The 18,471-nt window shown below is 37.4% G+C and overlaps 1 protein-coding gene across 2 annotated transcripts in view; it reads left to right on the top strand.

Moving 5' to 3' along the window:
* URM1 (ubiquitin related modifier 1) overlaps window positions 1-18,471 on the top strand; it is a 341,964-nt gene that overhangs the window by 208,814 nt on the left and 114,679 nt on the right. For both annotated transcript variants that reach the window (XM_044057802.1, XM_044057801.1), the window contains exon 3: window positions 10,346-10,427. In XM_044057802.1, coding sequence (XP_043913737.1) covers window positions 10,346-10,427 — 82 coding nt within the window. The remainder of the gene's footprint in view (window positions 1-10,345; window positions 10,428-18,471) is intronic.

The raw sequence follows: 18,471 nt of genomic DNA, 5'->3' as shown, positions 1-18,471 counted from the left end.
GGTGCAGCTAAGACCCTGACTTCAGCCTTCTGTGTGGATTTTTAGTGTACCATGCTACAGATTTGTTTCTGCTGATACTGTGACTAGGGCTGCGCAGGGTCTGGTATGTGCCTTCATTGGATAGAATAGCTGAGGATCTCCTTCCTGAAGGAAGAGTTCAGAAACTTTGTCTCTTGGATGCCCTGTTGATGCTGTTTTCTGATGGTCTTCCCATGACCTAGTGGGTGACCTCTTGAAGAGGAAACAGAAAATTGCAATAATAGAAGCTCTTTAAGATTCTACAGTGCTTCTCCTCCTTTCCCTCTTCCAGAAGAAGCCACTTCCTCACATATTGAGGAAGGTGTTAAGACATCTCTAGATCTTACCTCATTCAGTGTTTCAAGATAGGAGGGCAGCTCTATCACTACTGTAACAGTCTTTAGTGCAGTCTGGAACTCCCTTGGGGGTGGAGGTAGGGGCAGTTGTCTTTTTTCCCTGCTTGGAGTGCCTTTATCAAGGACTTTTTTAAGTTACAATTAGCCTCATTTTGGAGTTTTATATCCCTACACACAAAAAAAAAAAAAAGTGGCCTACCTCAGCAGATCCTTTAGGTCATAGCAAGGCTGTAGAGTCTGGCCCTCATTCAGAAAGGGAGCATGTCATTCTGTTGAAGTCATTTCTGTCCGTTGCAAATCAAGTGAAAATGTGTAGCCAAAAGTACTTTTGGAGACAGAGGAGGATTCAGTTTTCTCCACTGTTGTGCAGCCTTGGAGTATGTATATTTAAGCCCCCTGCAAAAAGTATTTTCTTATTTTTACTGAAAGTGCTTTCAGCTAATTATTTTCATTTGATTTGTAATAAACAGAGCTACCATCAGTGTATCAACATAAATCCTTTCACAAAGGAGAGGTACAAATTCTGTTCCTTTGTCTCTCTTGTCCTGAGGGGCTAGGGTGGTTTCTGCCCCATCCTCAACCTCTTCAAATTCATCCAAAAGATATGTTGTATCCAGTTCCATGTGATGACTCTTGGAGGGTGGGGTGGAGGGGCAGGCATTTGCTACTGCAGGATGCCTGGATGTAACATGATGGACACCTGACAGATCATTGTTTGGAGTCTGCATAGGAGATAGCTTAGAACAAAGTTATACTATTTCCTCAGTAGGAGGTACAGCCATTTGGGCTTTGTTTGGCACCTAGAGCATGTGTATAAGAGTGATTGTCAGAGTGGCCAGAGCCATGCAACCGGTAGGAGCTCCATGTGTTCCCCTACCTGGACAGCCTGCTTCTAGTGGCCCCTTTAAGGAGCTCCCAGATAAACTCCCTGGAGTGGATACTTTCATTATGCCTGTTATGTCTGGAGGCTTGATAAATAACACACATTGAGAGGAGATGTGGTGTAGCTTCTGTGAAATCTGCATTTAGACTGACTTTTTTGTGTGCCACATATTGTGCAAACCGTTGTAAGTAGCTTATTAGCACGAAAGCTGTAAAGCTTATAGTCTGCAGTCCCTTGTTAAGGGGTGTGTGTAGAAAATATGGGTGATACATCTTGATCTAAGGCTCATTTTTAGTAATCGTAATCAGAAAGCATACTTTAGTCTAATCACATTTCATCAAAAAGTGTAGTAGACTACATAGAATTACTGCTGGTTCATGGTGTAAAGTGTTAGGATTGTAAGAATTACAAGGCAAGTTAGTGTAGGGCACCATTTGTACCTTGCTAATGCCCGCTTATCTGTCGAATCTTCATGCCTCTAAGCCTGTACACCAGCAATCGTTTTCTGTGTATGTGGTGTTCTCTTTTCTCTGTGGCTGTGCAGCCATGGAGTTACTACATTTAAGTAAAGGGAAGTGTTTTGCAGGGGATCTTGCTCTGCTGCTGCTGCAAAAAAAAAGTGTATTTGCTGCATATGAAATTGTAGTTGAAATGTGTTTTAGATTAAATGTTTAGATATTTCATTTAGATAAAGCAAGTCTTAGCTTGTATGTTTATTGTAAAGATGTGCCTTCCACATTTGCTATTTATTTCACAAGTACTTTCCCATATTGTTGTATATACTGCACCAACTGTTTTAACAAATAGTACAAGTTGATATATTTTCTGTTCCAATATCTAATCTGTATTGTTTTATTGTACTGTTATATGATTCTGGGCTGTGTTCTCATTGACAGAGTCTGAAGAAGGTCTATTTGGATCAGTACTTTACAGGGTTGCCCAACATCTTTTTGGCTCAGATGCCACTTAATATACTTGGCAAGGTTTGGAGAGCCACATTACCATGTCCAACATGCATCTGTTCATTCAAAACAGTTTGTTGCAGGGCATACCGACGGCCAGATAAAATGCTTTTGTGTGCCAGATTGTGGCCTCTCAAACTTTTTGGTACATGGTCAAAACGCAGTAAAGCTGTTCAGTCCTTAACATTTCATATGTCTGATTTCTTCAGTGGTCTCCATACGTGAATAAGTTAACAGGACACCTTCCTCCTGAGTTCTGATCTGTTTTTGAGACAGATCATGCCACAAAATAACATCATTTGTAGAGTCAGCTTTAATAGCCTTCTTGACTAATCTCAACTATCAGTGTCAGTATCTTCTTCCAATAAAACTGGTTAATGCTTCACTACTGTTCTTTCTAGAATTTCAGTTGTGATACATTTCTTTGGCAATTTGTTTCTGAACAGGTTGCCATCTTAATTCCTTTCTAATATTTTTTTACTTTGTAGTGGTTTTTATGTTTCACTGATGCATTTGAACAATGAAGTTTGCTTTTCAGCCTTGTACCCATCAGTAGTTGAACTGGTGAAACATTGCATCCATGCACTAGAGCATTGCTATGTTCCAGAATTACCCCAATGCAAAATGACAATCCTCATTGCTTTTGCTGCATCTCTTTCTCGTGAGATTTTTCACTTTGAGTAGTTCTCTCCGCTTGCCTGTTACAGTGAGAAAAGTGCAGACTAGGTATTACATGTTAAATTTCCATTTGCGCACACATCATTTGAATTTATGTTTCAGAATATTGACTGATATGCTAGTCATACTTGTTTATATCAGAAAACTTGTAACAATCCACATGTGTGTGATAACGTGCTGGTGCATTTGGAACGAATCAATGCTCACTGTACGTACTCCAAAGGTGCTGTGGAACCTAGGCATGTTAGCATGTCTTTCTTTGGATTGTGTTCATGGTATGCACTGCATATGACAGAGAGCCGTACCGATTGCTCTGTAAGAGCTGACATACATAGCCAAAGCATTACATCTTAGTCTTACTTTGCTTTTCATTCCCAGATGTAACATGTGTATCATCTAATGCATTTGTTTTCTCATCTTAAAAAACACCATTTTTGTCATGTTTAAACATCAGGCCTTGAACACGACAGTCCCATCCGTTGCTTCCATCTTTGCCTTTCTTCCTTTCTGGTTTTTGTTTTTTTCATCTGCCCCCCATTGTTCTTAATAACATCAGTAACACTCTCGGATGTCTGTTTTCTCCCCCCTTCCCCCAAGCATCAACTTCATGACTTAATATTTTCACTAGTAATGTATTTACATTTAACTCTACTGTAAATATACTGTTAGGTTTTTAAATAATTGCTTCTCTGCAAGTTTCCTTTTGCATTTTCTTGCTTATCCTCTTTGACCTGGATGATGTTACCTAGAGTGTTCATTGTACACCCACTATTAAAAATAGATTACATCTACTGCTTGTTTGTGTGAGATTCCACCTACAAGCTCTAAGGGCTGATGGACTCCCTGATTGACTTTCATTCTTGTACTGGGGATACTTAGGACAGGATATTAGTAGTTGAGCTGGGAATAGATTGCATCCATGCAGTGGAGCATGACAGAGATACCTTACTGAAAGCATACAAGGCCCAAGCAATATGTCATACATAGACCAACTTAAAGCATATCATTATACTTGTATCCCATAGATTGCTAAGAGGTGACCTGTGTCTGGCATGAAAGGCATCCTCTGACCCAGTACTGATGGATCTACTGCACATAAGCAAGTCAAATGGCATTAGAAATAAGTCTAGAGGTCTAAATTTCTTCTGCAGTGTCAACAGAACAGATTGGAGGGACAGTTACATCTCAAAGAGGATACCATTGCTCTGGAATAGATTCCACATCAACGTAAAACAAAGCTCATCTATGTAAATATTAAAATGCAACTTGGATCTATGGATGAGTAATAGAAAATTTACCCCAGGACTACCCCCTGATTATTAGTGGACAGAAGCAGCTCCCAAATGCTTTCTCCTACACATAGGTCCTCTCTTATTTTCTAGGGTATGATCCAAGTTATCCTCACTAGGGGTAATATATAATTATCAACCATTGGATGGGTATGGCCAGTCTAATACCTAACGAGTTAGGTTAATTCAAACACCAAAAGGGAAATTGGCTAGGCTTAAAATGGCCTACAAGGTCAGCTAGCCTGCTGTTTACCTGTGAGCCTATAAGGAGAATGAATAGGCTTAATACACATTGGCCATTCTGTAACTATGTATTTGTTATTCATTGTTTTTTTTCTGTGTCACTCTCTTTATTTGCCCTGGCCTCAGTTCCAGATCTTGCATAAAAAGGTTATGTGGATCAGAGTACTTGCTTGGTTAAGATATAAATAAACATATTTTTTGCCTTCAAAATAAACATTAAGATTAAATTTATTTCTTTACTGGCAATTTCTGCTTATTCCATCCTTTCAGTTCAATATTTTTCAGTTGCTGTATTCTAGGTTCAGGGGTGTATTATCATTTTATTGAATTGCTATTCCATGAATAGCAGCTAATTGAACCCCCTGTTTAGCAAACGAAATCTTTCGTAGGGTAAGGAAGCACTTGGCCAACACCACAACTTTACCCTTTTCTGTTCTGGTATGCCTTTGGCAAAGTGATTCCTTACCCTGGAAAAGATTTTGTCGTTTGCTGAAATGCTGTTTGCTAAATAGGGGTTTCATGAATTGCTATTCACAGAATAGCAATTCGATGAAATGATATAGACCCCTAAGTTCATATTAGGGCATCTTAACTGTTTTTATTTTGTCATTGGTAATCAGTGTTATGCAAGTCTTTAGATTTTTTTTAACAATTTTCTAAGCTTCCCTATGTAATATGCTGTGCTCATTGTATCTACTATGTGTAATTACTTGCCAGCTCTGTCCGTTTCATATTGTACTTCTGCAGATTAAATAACATTCATTGCAGTCTCAAAGGTGCCTCATACAAGTACTTTCTGAATATAGTTCAGAAGTATTTGTAATGTTTCCACTTGACCTTTATTATCTTAAACATTTATCTTCATAAAATTTCTTACTTTCCTGCACTAATGCTGACAGTTCATTTTCTGAGTATGTCAGTTTGGTTAATCTGTAAATTGTCTTTACCCATAAGTAGATGATTGTCATATGGTAAGATGACAGATTATATACCAGTCTGATGGGTATCTATTTACAGTGCAACTACCTTGTTTCCAGCATAATTATAACATTCAAAACTCTGTACTTAGGTTTTCAAGCATCTAATAGTATCATTATCAGGTTTCATCTTGCTCTTATTACTTTCCTAGAGATCTAACTGTCTCAGACATAATAGGTGCAAACTTTGCAAGATACAGCATACTTTTGTGCTTTTTTTTGTCTTCTGTTATTGGCATTTACACAGTTGTTTTGATATTCTCTGGATTAGATTAAGACTTTCAGTGGTTAGAATCTTCCTTTTGTCTGCTCCTGTTAGGGTTCGTTACAGCGGATCATTTGTTTCCATTTCTTCCTGTCCTCTGCATCTTGCTCTGTCACACCAGCCACCACCGGCATGTTCTCTCTCACCACATCCGTAAACCTCATCTTAGGCCTTCCTCTTTTCTTCTTACCTGGCAGCTTCATCCTTCTCCCAGTATACCCAGCATCCCTGTTCAGCACATGTCCAAACCAAGGCAATCTCGCCTCTCCTGGCTTTGTCTCCAAAACGTCCAACCTGAGCTGACCCTCTAATATACTTATTTCTAATCCTGTCCATCCTTGTCACACCCAGTGCAAATCTTAACATCTTTAATTGTGCCACCCCCAGATCTGACTCTTGCCTTTTCGTCAGTGCCACCCTCTACAACCCATATAACATAGCTGGTCTCACTGCCATCTTGTAGACCTTCCCTTCTACTCTTACTGGTACCTGTCTGTCACAAACCACTCCTGACACTCTTCTCTACCCACTCCACCCTGCCTGCACTCTCTTTTTTACCTCACTTCCACACTAATCATTACTCTGAACTGTTGATCCAGTATTTAAACTCATCCACCTTCACCATTCCTCTGTTCTCCCCCTCATTCACACACAGTGATACTGTCTTAATCCTGCTAACCTTCATTCCTCTCCTCTTTAGAGCATATCTCCACCTGTCCAGGGTCTCCTCAACCTGTTCCCTACTCTCACTACAAATCACAATGTCATCCCCAAACATCATAGTCCATGGGACTCCTGTCTAATCTCGTCTGTCAACCTGTCCATCACCACTGTAAATACGAAAGTGCTCAGAGCTGATCCTTGATGTAATCCCACCTCCAGCTTGAATGCATCCATCACTCCTATTGCAGACCTTGCCACTGTCACACTGCCCTTGTACATATCCTGTACCACTCTTACATACTTCTCTGCCACTCCAGACTTTCTCATACAATACCACAACTCCTCTCTAGGCACCCTGTCATATGCTTTCACTAAGTCCACAAAGACACAATGCAACTGCTTCTGACCTTCTCTATACTTCTCCATCAGCACCCTCAGAGAAAACATCACATCTGTAGTGCTGTTTCCCGGCATGAAACCATACTGCTGATCACTAATCATCACCTCCCTTCGTAACCTTTCAGTACTTAAAATATGACCCATGTATTTCAGATATTCATTTCACTTTGTTTTTACATTTTTTTCTTATTACAATTTTGAAAATATGTTTACTTAATCTGTTCAGCAGCTGTAGGAGCCTTTTGTCATGCTTTTTGTGTGTCTAATACCATACTAAAAAATTAGTTTATCTTACTAAAGCCTGTCACTGTGGTGTAGAAGAGTAAAGTGCTGACTGTCTGAGACCACCAGAATTTGAAAAATGTTTTGGTGTGCTGGAAAAGCTGGGCAGGGGATGATGTATGTGAGTGTCCAGCACCATTTCATCTGTCCCGAAGAGAGAGTGTGGTGGCTGCAGTCAGCATTTGCTACCTTGTAAGCAGAGGGTTGCATAACAAAATGGCCTGGACTACAGACATGGGTTTTGCGATCTGCATCTTTTGATAGTCACCCTCATAACTTGTGTGTAGAAGCAGACAACAGTAAGGGGTGGTAGGGAAACACCTAGTGGTGGTGTTGGTACTCTAGTCTGCCAGGAGGTTGACTAATAGCCTTAATAGTAATGCTGTCATAGCTGGATACCAGCGAGTAAGCTAAACACCTCCATGACAACCTAGCTTGATGGCCCTTGAAGACGACTCTCATTCTTGTACTAGGATACCCAGGCAGGATAATGAATAGGCTCAGGATGTGTTGGGAGTATGATATAGAGGCAGATAGAGAGGCAAAAATATAAAAAAAAAATGTTTACAGCACTTTGTAAGCATTCACCTATTTGTGCAACTGCTGTTTATGACAAAATACCAGTGGAAGTGAAAGAAATTTCTGGCTTCCTATTAGCATATTAAGTGTTTCCAAATTGGTGCTTTGATAGTATAGCCTTATCTACCAGGACCCTGGTTTCTATCTAGTAGTGAGAGAAACTTGAAAATTTGGCATTTGGGAGACCACTTCTTCAACTTTAGGTACAAAGATTAGGTACTTGGGAGAGAGATTTGTATGCATATTATTAACATTTTGTAGCTGCTAAGTGGACTATTAGGTCATAAAATGCTGATATGAAGTGAAATTCAAACTCCTTTTTTGAATAGTTGCACTTAATGCTCTCTCTTAAAGGTTTGTTCAGATATTGCTGGTCTGTACAAATACAGATCATAATCTTTCTTTACAGCATTGACCATACTGTTCACCATCATGTCACTGTGACACGTGTATTTTACGTTCTTTTTAAGCTCCTGTCCTAATACTTCTGAGTGTTGTGGGTACTTTCTGGGAGCATGTGTCACTGGCAGTGCATCAAGTTTATATCTGTATGTGACATTCTCCTGACAAGCTTCTTAAGCCCGTGAACAAAATCAGTATAGTCTTACAGGATATCATTTCATGTTGTCTGAGATGTCTGGTGCTGATTCTATACACACACATTTTTTGTTTTGCGCTGTTAATTCTTTTTGCAATCCAAAGCTTCTAACAAGCCATGTGGTAGAAAATATTAGGAAAAGTAATTTCATTAAGTGCAACTATTCAAAAAAGGAGTTTGAATTTCACTTCATGTCAGCATTTTATGACCTAATAGTCCACTTAGCAGCTACAAAATGTTAATAATATGCATACAAATCTCTCTCCCAAGTACCTAATCTTTGTTTTTGTTTTTTTTTTTGACAAAATATTGCATCTTACATTAGTATCAAGTTTTAAGTTCCACATTCATTTCCAACACTCAGCCTTTCACTTCTGTTTCAGTGTCTCAAATGCATTTTCATATTTCACAGTATTCAGTCTTTTCACTTTAAAAACCCACAGTTTCATTTTCTTATTTCTGTTCAGCAACATGCAGACTCTTTTAAAGGTACTTATTTTTGCATTTACACTTTTTAACACAATTCCCTTTTCTAGTACAGATTCTGCATGTTGTTGAAGAGCTGGCCAGTCATTCTTCTCATGCTTATAGCCATAGCCACTGCAAGTCTTAATTGAAATAATGTAGTGTGTTGTCTAGCCTCCATCTTGTGTTATCTGTTTAATACATTGTATTGCTTCTTTCATTTTTTTTATATCTATTACTTTTACAAAATCCCTGCCTTTATTTTGCATTTTTCCTCATTGTTTGACTATCGTTATTTTATTCAGCTTTCATTCATCATTTAATTATTTTATTTTTACTGTGCATTAGTACTTTTGCTTGTTCTGTATATATCTGCAGCTTTTAAGGCCTGGTTTGTTATGCTTAATAGCCTGCTTATTGTTTTATCATTTCTTGTACTACAAGCTTTTCGGTTTTCTGTTAGGGAACTGTGCAGCTCACAAAATTCTGTCTTTGGACTGTTTAAGATGTGCTTTTGTCAGTAATAAATGTCTAATAAATGGCAAATTCTTTCTGGGATGGTAGTAATTAACTGAATTTATCTCCAAGTGCTGCTGTTTTATCTTTTTTATTAAAAAAAGTAAAGTGTCAATACCTTTATGGCTACTGCATCTGCATATTGCAGGAATATGACTCATTGAACCTCCTATCTTTTCAGTTAATCTGTTCACAGTGAGGTATAAATCAAATTTCTGGATACAAAGTTTCAAGTTTTCAGCAAGGCTGTCTTATTGTGGCAGTATTCTGAGAGGTGAACTGAAGTATTGGCTGTTCACATCATCTGTCGTAGCTTAAATAAGATTTATTTGAGTGAACGTATTTCAGTCCTTCACTCCCCCACTTTCTATACATGATAATAATTTATTGAGTTTTATTACCTACTCCAGTCATATTTTGATCCGTTCTAATCAACTACCTTCTCAGTTATGTCTTTATTATTATGACTACCTCTTATCATTAGTTTTATAGATAATGGTTTTAAATGTAGATGTTTAGTAGTAGACCACCTTTCCTCTTGTCATATTTGCACTTACCTTGTCCTGTAACTTCACCTAACATTTTCCTTTTTATTCAAACCAAGATATTCTGTATCTTAAGCCTCATTATTTGTTTTGCTGCTTAGCTTCTGCACACTTGCTGCTTGCTGTCTTAATGCATGCTCTTTCTAAATGCAACAAATTAATTGCTGTAATTACAAGCCTCACTGTCACCAAGTGATATGCTTTCTTCTTTTGACATGTACTTTGTAATATTTTATTATGTATATATTTTAAACCTACAGTGCAGTGGTGAGTGAATTATTTTAATACCTTGGAGTTTTGCATATTTATAACTATAGATGTATCTGTATATATTTTTGGACTTATCTGTGTCTATTAATTCATTTTTAATATGTGATCTATATTTATTGTAGGAGCTTTTTACCCTGGGCATCCACTGAAGATGGTTTTTGCCCAGATGGGCAACCCAATTATAAAAATATAATAAATACATTTCTCCTAGAATAAATAGCTTTGTAGTGATAGCACAGCAGGTTTATATATTTCTTAGAATGCAACATTTGTAAATTGGTAGCTTGTCTAAGGGTGGTCACCTATTTTTTTTTTACCCAATTTTCTTTCTAAAAAGTTCTGTTTTTGATGTTCCAGGGACCATCAAGCAGCTGCTGGCATGGATCAAAACCAACATGCTGAAGGAGAGGCCAGAGTTATTTATTCAGGGTGATACTGTGTAAGTATATGAGAGACACAGGTATAAGTACTAGAGGCATTTTAATCCTGTATTTGAACTTTTGTTACTGATATATGTGATGTTTTTGACGGTGTTTGAGCTCTACAGAAATTCAGCATATGTTTATTAAGGGTGGATTGGCAAACTCTCTCTGTTTGAGCTCTACAGAAATTCTGCATATGTTTATTAAGGTTGCATTAGCAAACTCCCTTTTTTAGCCTACCTGACTCATATAGAATATGTCAACAGATAACCGATCACTAAAACAGGAAAAGTAAACAATCCAAGGATAAGATAGCATGAAAGGAACAAGACAGGCTGGGCAAGAAGTTTGGATAACAAATGTGTGATATGCTCCTCATTTCAGTCAGTGATTTGTTTTAGGGAGGTTTAAGGTGACAGAGGGTTTGGGGTCTGCAGAAGAATGGGTTATCTTAAAGGGAACGTGTTGGAGCTACAGATGGTAGTAAGTTTATTTGCAAAATGAGAGAGCAGAGAGAGATTACAGATGAGAGAATAAAAAAGACATGGCTTAGAAAAAGAGGATATGGGAAGAAGTTTTCAGAAAAATGCAGGCAAATGGCATGGCATAGATTGAGATGAAGGAACAATGTGGAAAGTCCAGCCATGAAAGAGAGGGCAAGGAGAAAGGAGATAAAGTTGTTGGAATGGTTGCTGGAAAAGGTGATAAGTGATGGAGAGAGAGAGACTTTAAAGATGAACATGGAGAAGCCAGCACAACAACAAGAGCAGGAGTGGGAAGGAACGAGCCCCATTAGAGGGACAGTGGGTAAAAACAACATGGAGAAGCCAGCACAACAACAAGAACAGGAGTGGGAAGGAAAGAGCCCCATTAGAGGGACAGTGGGTAAAAACAACATGGAGAAGCCAGCACAACAACAAGAACAGGAGTGGGAAGGAACGAGCCCCATTAGAGGGACAGTGGGTAAAAAGAATAGATAAGTGAAGGGGCCTTATTAGAAGAGCACATGAAGAATGGAATAGGGATTAGGTGTGTAGCACAGGGTGGGAGACAGCCAACATAGACAGTGATAAAACTGGGGGTACAAGAAGTAAAGGTAGTGAGGGTCAGTGCGGGAACAGAGGGGGGTGGGTTTTGATAGTTGTAGACTGTGTGACATAGGAGGTTGAAAGTTTTGACAAGGGAGACCTGATTACAGTGAGACTGGCCTTGAGTCTTAGACATGAGAGGACGTGACCAAGGTGGTAACTTGGCAAGGTGTAAAGGCATCAATTGCCTATCTGAGGCAGAAGTTAAAGTGATAGCATACAGACTTTAAGTAAAACCAGAGGGATGACAAGATAAGAAGTTGAAAATAGTATTCTCAGATGTATTGTATGTTCTTGCACATTGAGGAATGAAATGATTAAAGATTGTTATAATCAGCTGTAGAACTTGATGAAGCAGAAGGGCTTAATGACTGGTGGGAGGATGGGGAAACTTGGCTCAGAGACCAGTTTGTACCAGAAAAAAGCTTCATCTTAGTTCAAGTCGACAGCACTGGTCAGTGCTAGTTTGTAAAATGACATAATTGATCATACCATTAAGCTAAGATGGAAGGAAGAAAGGAATATTAAACTGACAGTATAAAAAGAGGAGGGTAGGTACACCAACAGCAGGAGGAAACAGTGGAAATAAAACAAAACAGAGTGATCAAGAATTGCTGTCTTGGTGCATGGCTGGTTAGTAGCATTAATGTGTAGTGCAAGGAGCCTGGGTAAAAAGGTGGACAGCTGCAGGCATTGATACAAAAGGGGATAGTGGACATTGCATATCACAGAAATATAGCACAGTTCCAAGAGGATTGTAATATTTGGGTTCTTACATCAAATTATTTAAGGTGATATAAGGTGATGTGCTGTCAGCTTTTAGATGTACTGTTGAAGTTATAACATAGTACTCTTGTCAAGGACCATCTTTGCATCCTAATGGCTTACCCAGAAAAAGCAGTCTATCCAGCCACAACCCTTTTTTCACATTTTTGCACATGGTGTTGGGGTGTCACTTCCACAGTGGCAATCATCTACAGCCAAGGTTTACACTGCCGAGTGACTAGCTCTGCTCCAATAGTTCTTCCATACCACACACTTGTATGCACATACACATCTGTGGCCAACTTAGAGTGTCCAGTCCACCTATTGCATGTCTTTGGAATGTGTGAGGAAAGCGGAGCACGAAGAGGAAACCCATGCAAACACAGGGAGGACATGAAGACTCCACACAGAAGACACCCCAGACAAGAATTGAACCCCAGAACCTCTTGCTGTGAGGCAAAAACACTATTCACTGTGCCATCCTGAACTTAAATGAAAATATCTTTATAGAGAATTACATTAAATCATTTTATTTTGAGGTAGATACAGTAGTCATTGTACACAGTAATGTGATGCAAGATATTTTTCTATACCAGTTTTCTTAATTCATCCATCCATCCACAACCTTTTTTTCCCATTTTCACATAGTAAGGTCAGGGGTGTCACCTCAACAATGACAGTCATCTAGAGCCAAGGTTTACACCTGCAGGTGGCTAGCCCTGCCGCGGTAGTTCATCCACACCATGCAGTTGCATGCACACTCTCTCTCATATGGCCAGTTTAGAGTGTCTGCTCCACCTACTGCATGTCTTTGGGATGTGGGAGGAAACCTACATGAACACAGGGAGGACATGCAGACTCCACAGAGAAGGCACCCCAGCCGAGAATTGAACAGGGGAACCTCTTACTGTGAGGCAACGGCACTATCTGCTGTGCCACTGTGCCACCCCGAACTTAAACGGAAAACATCATTGCAGAGAATTATGTGAAATCATTTTATTAGTCATTGTACTCTGTCCTCTGATATTAGACGTTTTTTCATACCAATTTTCTTAATGACATTACATTTTTTTTAACAGCAGGAGACAATAAGTTTGTCTAATCTTTCAAGTACCTCAAAATTCTGCCTTAACTTTCTTCCTATACCTGCCCATTGTCCTCTTGAATTCCTCTGTGAATTTCCTGTCCATCACGTATTCTAGTAGCCCTTTTCATGGGTTCACAGCCCTGTTTTTGAAAAAAATATTTTCAGATACCTAAGGAGTAGTTGGACTTTACAGCCATAACCATCTCCTTCTCCTTCTCCTTCTGTCATTCTTATTCAGTATGACCCCTTCACATCTCCCTGACATGACATTGTACAACAATATCATGTCGTCGTCCCCCCACATCTTTTCTCATCATAGGTGAGAACAGTTCTAACTTTGCTAGCTTCTTGCTGTATTCCTTACCCTTTATTACATATATCTTTCTAGAAGCTTTTCTCTGTATTTCTTCTAGCAGTTTGATGACTTTTTCCGTATATGGCCACCAGAACTCAATCATTAGTCAAGGTGTGGTCTGACTAGTTCCCTGTAGAATAAAAGTATTGTCTCTGTACTTCTGCAACCTTCCTTTTGAATGTGCACCCCAGGATTATTTTTGCTACTACCACTACCTTATCACTCTGCTCTTGGCAGTCCAGTCGATATGTGATTAACACCATCAGATATTTTTTCCTGCTTTTTTGCCAACAGTTCAGCTTCACCAAGATATTCTTCATTGGGGGGGGGGGGTAGTGTAGCCTCCTTTGCATTTGTTTGCATTGAAACTCACCTTTTCAGTCCTTCTAAATCCTTTGCTACAATGAACCACCCCACACTGCTACTGCTTATCTTTGTGTCTTCAGCAATGCAGCTGCTCTCTATTCCATCACATATGTCTGAGACAGACATACTGATGAGCAATTAGACCCGGGACAGTTTCCTACAATACAGCTGCCACTGTTTTCCTCAGGTTTCACCACATAAATATAAATGCATATAAATGCTTTACATTTAAGCAGCTTAGAATTAGTTTATTTCATTTGTGAACTATTACTGTACCTAAATGGCCTTTTAATAGGTCTTTCTTATCTGGAGTATTTAACATTAGGTAATACAGTCACATCAATGCTGAAGGTGGGCTTGGGGCGTGATTATCAGGTGACAGTTCCTCATTACTCTCATAGACACTTTGAGATCTTAGACTACATCTTCTTTTCCAACAGCTTTTCGGAAAGACCCGTTGGGACTTGGGAGTGTTACCTCTCAACCTCTTAGAGCAAGAAATCTGGACAGAGCCACAAATAATGGGAGAGCAAAGGCCCAAAAATAGGGACACATTTTAAATATTGTTCCTACAAACTTAGAAAGTTGATAGAATAACAGGTTTTGCATTAGCATGTATTTTCTGAAGGATATGAAGTCTGAAAATCAAATGTATGTCATTATTTTCCTCTAGTCCTCAATGATTTGCCAGAAAACTACAATTTCTATGAGAAATGGACGAAAAATATGAGTCAGAAATCTGGACAGTTAGGGGGGCGTGGCCAAGGATGAACACAGGATAGCAGCAGATTTCTTCAGCTCCACCAATTTCATTACACTGACAGGAATTAATTACTTAAAAAATTAATTTTTGAAGTAATTTTCTTTCTAAATACGTTTGTTTTATATAGTTCTTGAACTATATCTAAAAAAGAAAGAAAATCTTAACAATATTCCTGTCAGAAATCACTGTGGAAATTTTCCTGTCAGTTTATCAGTCTGAAATGAGTTCCAGTAAGACAAATTCTCAAGACTCCAGCATCAAGAAAGAACTTCAGTCTCTGATAATTATAATCCAGCAACTTACTGATAAAATGGATACTAAAATAGACACCTTCATAGAAAAAACTACAAAACAAATAGACCTGTTACATACAGACCTGCAACAACAGAAGAACCAGATGACAGGCATAGAAGAAGCTGTGAATGACATGGAAAATAGAATCCAAGAAGAGGAAATCAACATTGAGTTTCTGCTGAAACAAAATACACATTTACAAACAAAGCTGGATGACCTGGAAAATAGATCTAGGCGCAATAACATTAGGATTTTTGATCTGTCAGAAAATATTGTAGGTAACAATATTACTTCTTTTTTAACAACTTGGCTCCCTAAAACTTTAGACTTACCAGAAGCATTCTCTTTTGGTATCGAAAGAACACATAGATCTATAGCTAATACTAACTCTAACAAAAAATATCCTAGATCAGTTATAGTTAGATTTCTATCATCTTTTGATAAAGAGATGGTTCTTAAATCTGCTTGGGCTAAAGCTCCTGTTAAGATTAATGAGACAACTGTGCGTTTTGACAATGACTATTCTTCCATGGTAATAGCTAAAAGAAAAGTTTTTCTGCCACTAATAAGGGAGCTTAAAAAAGCACAGTTTAAAACATACCTTCTGTTTCCTGCCAAGCTTAAAATCTTCCTTCCTGATGGTCCTAAGGTTCGATGATTTAGACTCTGCTTCACTGTTTGTCAAAGAAAAAAGGATTTTGGATAAAATAGAAGAAATGGAATGGGCTAGTTCTTCTTTAAAGAGATTGGCAACTGAAGCTTCGTGGAAGACTTCAGAGAAGAAGAAGAGACTAAAAAACAAATGATTTGTTATATGTTTTTCTCTCTCATCATTTTAGTTCATTATTAATCTTTTGAATATAGTTCCTGCATTTCCAGAAAGCCACAAATATTTTGGAAAAGATTTAATCAAAGTTATTCTCTATGTGCAAAGAAATGTTTTGTTTCATAACCAGTCAAAATACCTGAAGATTTAATGGCAAGCTGTGATTCAATTTGTTTCTCTTTCTGAAAAGAAGTAAGGTTAGTAATTTGATAAATTTTTTATCTTTACCTTTTTTCCTTCTCCTTTTATTATTTTCTTTGTTTAAACAATGACATTCTATTTAGATTATGTAGTGGGTTTAGGGTGGGTGAGGGCAGGAGAGAACAGTAATGAAAATATCATTAATAGAATAATAACATATTTATTCCTTGTAAAAGTTTTTATAAGTTCTTCAAATGCTATTTCTAATTATACTTTCTTGATTATACTGCTTATGCCTGTTTGTAAGTAATCTGTTATGCTTTAACTAATAATAATCAGAACTAAATAAGAGTAAATAATATGTTTTATTTTTAACTCTATTAATATAAACAGTAAGGAACATTCCATTGTATATACTTCTTACAGCTTTCTCTTACATTTTTTTATTTCTGCCTCACTCCCTTTTATTTTCTACTCTCTTTTTCTTTTCTTTATTAATATGTAGAAATGCTTTTGATTGTGTGGGCACAGTGAATAATAGGATTTGTATGAAAATTGAGTTGGGAGAAGAATGTTGAGTTTTATTGCTTGTTGGTAATTTTGGGCTTAATTTCACTTACATAGAGGCTGTAATGATCTGTGGAATACATTGTGAAGGTTTTGTCATGTTTAGATGCATTTACACTGCTAAATGAATGTTTGTCACTAGTTTTTAATAAGTTTCCCGCCAAAATGTTAAGAGAGACAATCTGAGATGTGGGCTGTCTCATGCACAGTGTTCATGAGTTACTTCAGAAGCTTCAGCTCACAGAATTCTCACAGAGAAACTGAAAGCAGTTAGTATAACTTTTGACATAGTTATCACACTGACACACCACAGATTCAAGAAAAATACTCTATACATAAAATATGTCAGTTATAATGTTTTGTTTCATAACCAGTCAAAATATCTGAAGATTTAATGGCAAGCTGTGATTCAATTTGTTTCTCTTTCTGAAAAGAAGTAAGAGGCTGTAATGGTCTGTGGAATACATTGTGAAGGTTTTGTCATGTTTACATGCATTTACACTACTAAATGAATGTTTGTCACTAGTTTTTAATAAGTTTCCCACCAAAATGTTGAGAGACAATCTGAGATGTGGGCTGTCTCATGCACAGTGCCCATGAACTACTTCAAAAGCTTCAACTCACAGAATTCTCACAGAGAAACTGAAAGCAGTTAGTATAACCTTTGACATAGTTATCACACTGACACACCACAGATTCAGGAAAAATACTCTATTCATAAAATATGCCAGTTATAATGAGTCTAAATGATGTAGTTTCTTGTAGTAAGTAAATGTCTTATTTTAGAAGGCATAGAAAATGAAACATTTATTTAAATGTTTTTGAAAATCTACTTAACAGCAGCATAATAATATGTGTTAAAAATTTGTGTTCCAAACATATACTTTACTATAACTCATTTAATTCATCTGATTGACAAGCATAAATAATCTTATAACTCTATTCTGGAAGAAATGTCATGTGATATATTTTAAAGAAGTAGGTTAGCATGATTGTAAAATCTGGTTACTAAAATGTGTTTGCTGTGCATTATTTTGTATAAAGCAGACAGATTTATTCTAGGGACAGCAAGTAGGATAGTGCTCAACAAAGACACAACTCAGTGAGATCAGATATATATATATATATATATATATATATATATATATGTGTGTGTGTATATGTATGTGTGTGTGTGTGTGAGTGTGATGGCTTTTTTTTATATAATAATGCAAGTGTTTCTGAGAATCTGCATAACTATCCAATATGATTTATAATAATTTCTATGAATACAATATTTTACTCTATTGACAAAATGAATGTTTGCCACAAGTTTTAATAAGTTTCCCGCCAAAATGTTAAGGGAGACGATCTGGGATGTGGGCTGTCTCATGCACAGTGTCCATGAACTACTTCAAAAGCTTCAACTCACAGAATTCTCACAGAGAAACCGAAAGCAGTTAGTATAACCTCTGACCTAGTTATCATACTGACACACCACAGATTCAGGAAAAATACTCTATTCATAAAATGTCAGTTATAATGAGTTTAAATGATGTAGTTTCTTGTAGTAAGTAAATGTCTTATTTTAGAAGGCATAGAAAATGAAACATTTATTTAAATGTTTTTGAAAATATACTTAGCAGCATAATAATCTGTGTTAAAAACTTCTGTTCCAAACATATACTTTATTATAATTCATTTAATTCATCTGATTGACAAGCATAAACAATTTTATAATTCTATTCTGGAAAAAATGTCATGTGATATATTTTAAAGCAGTAGGTTAGCATGATTGTAAAATCTGGTTACTAAAATGTGTTTGCTGTG

Source organism: Protopterus annectens, chromosome 16.part0 (genome assembly GCF_019279795.1).
Source record: "Protopterus annectens isolate FY-2018-M chromosome 16.part0, PAN1.0, whole genome shotgun sequence".
Classification (NCBI taxonomy): Eukaryota; Metazoa; Chordata; order Ceratodontiformes; family Protopteridae; genus Protopterus; species Protopterus annectens.
Note: the sequence above shows the minus strand (reverse complement) of the source record. Positions and strands in the feature narration are given on the sequence as shown.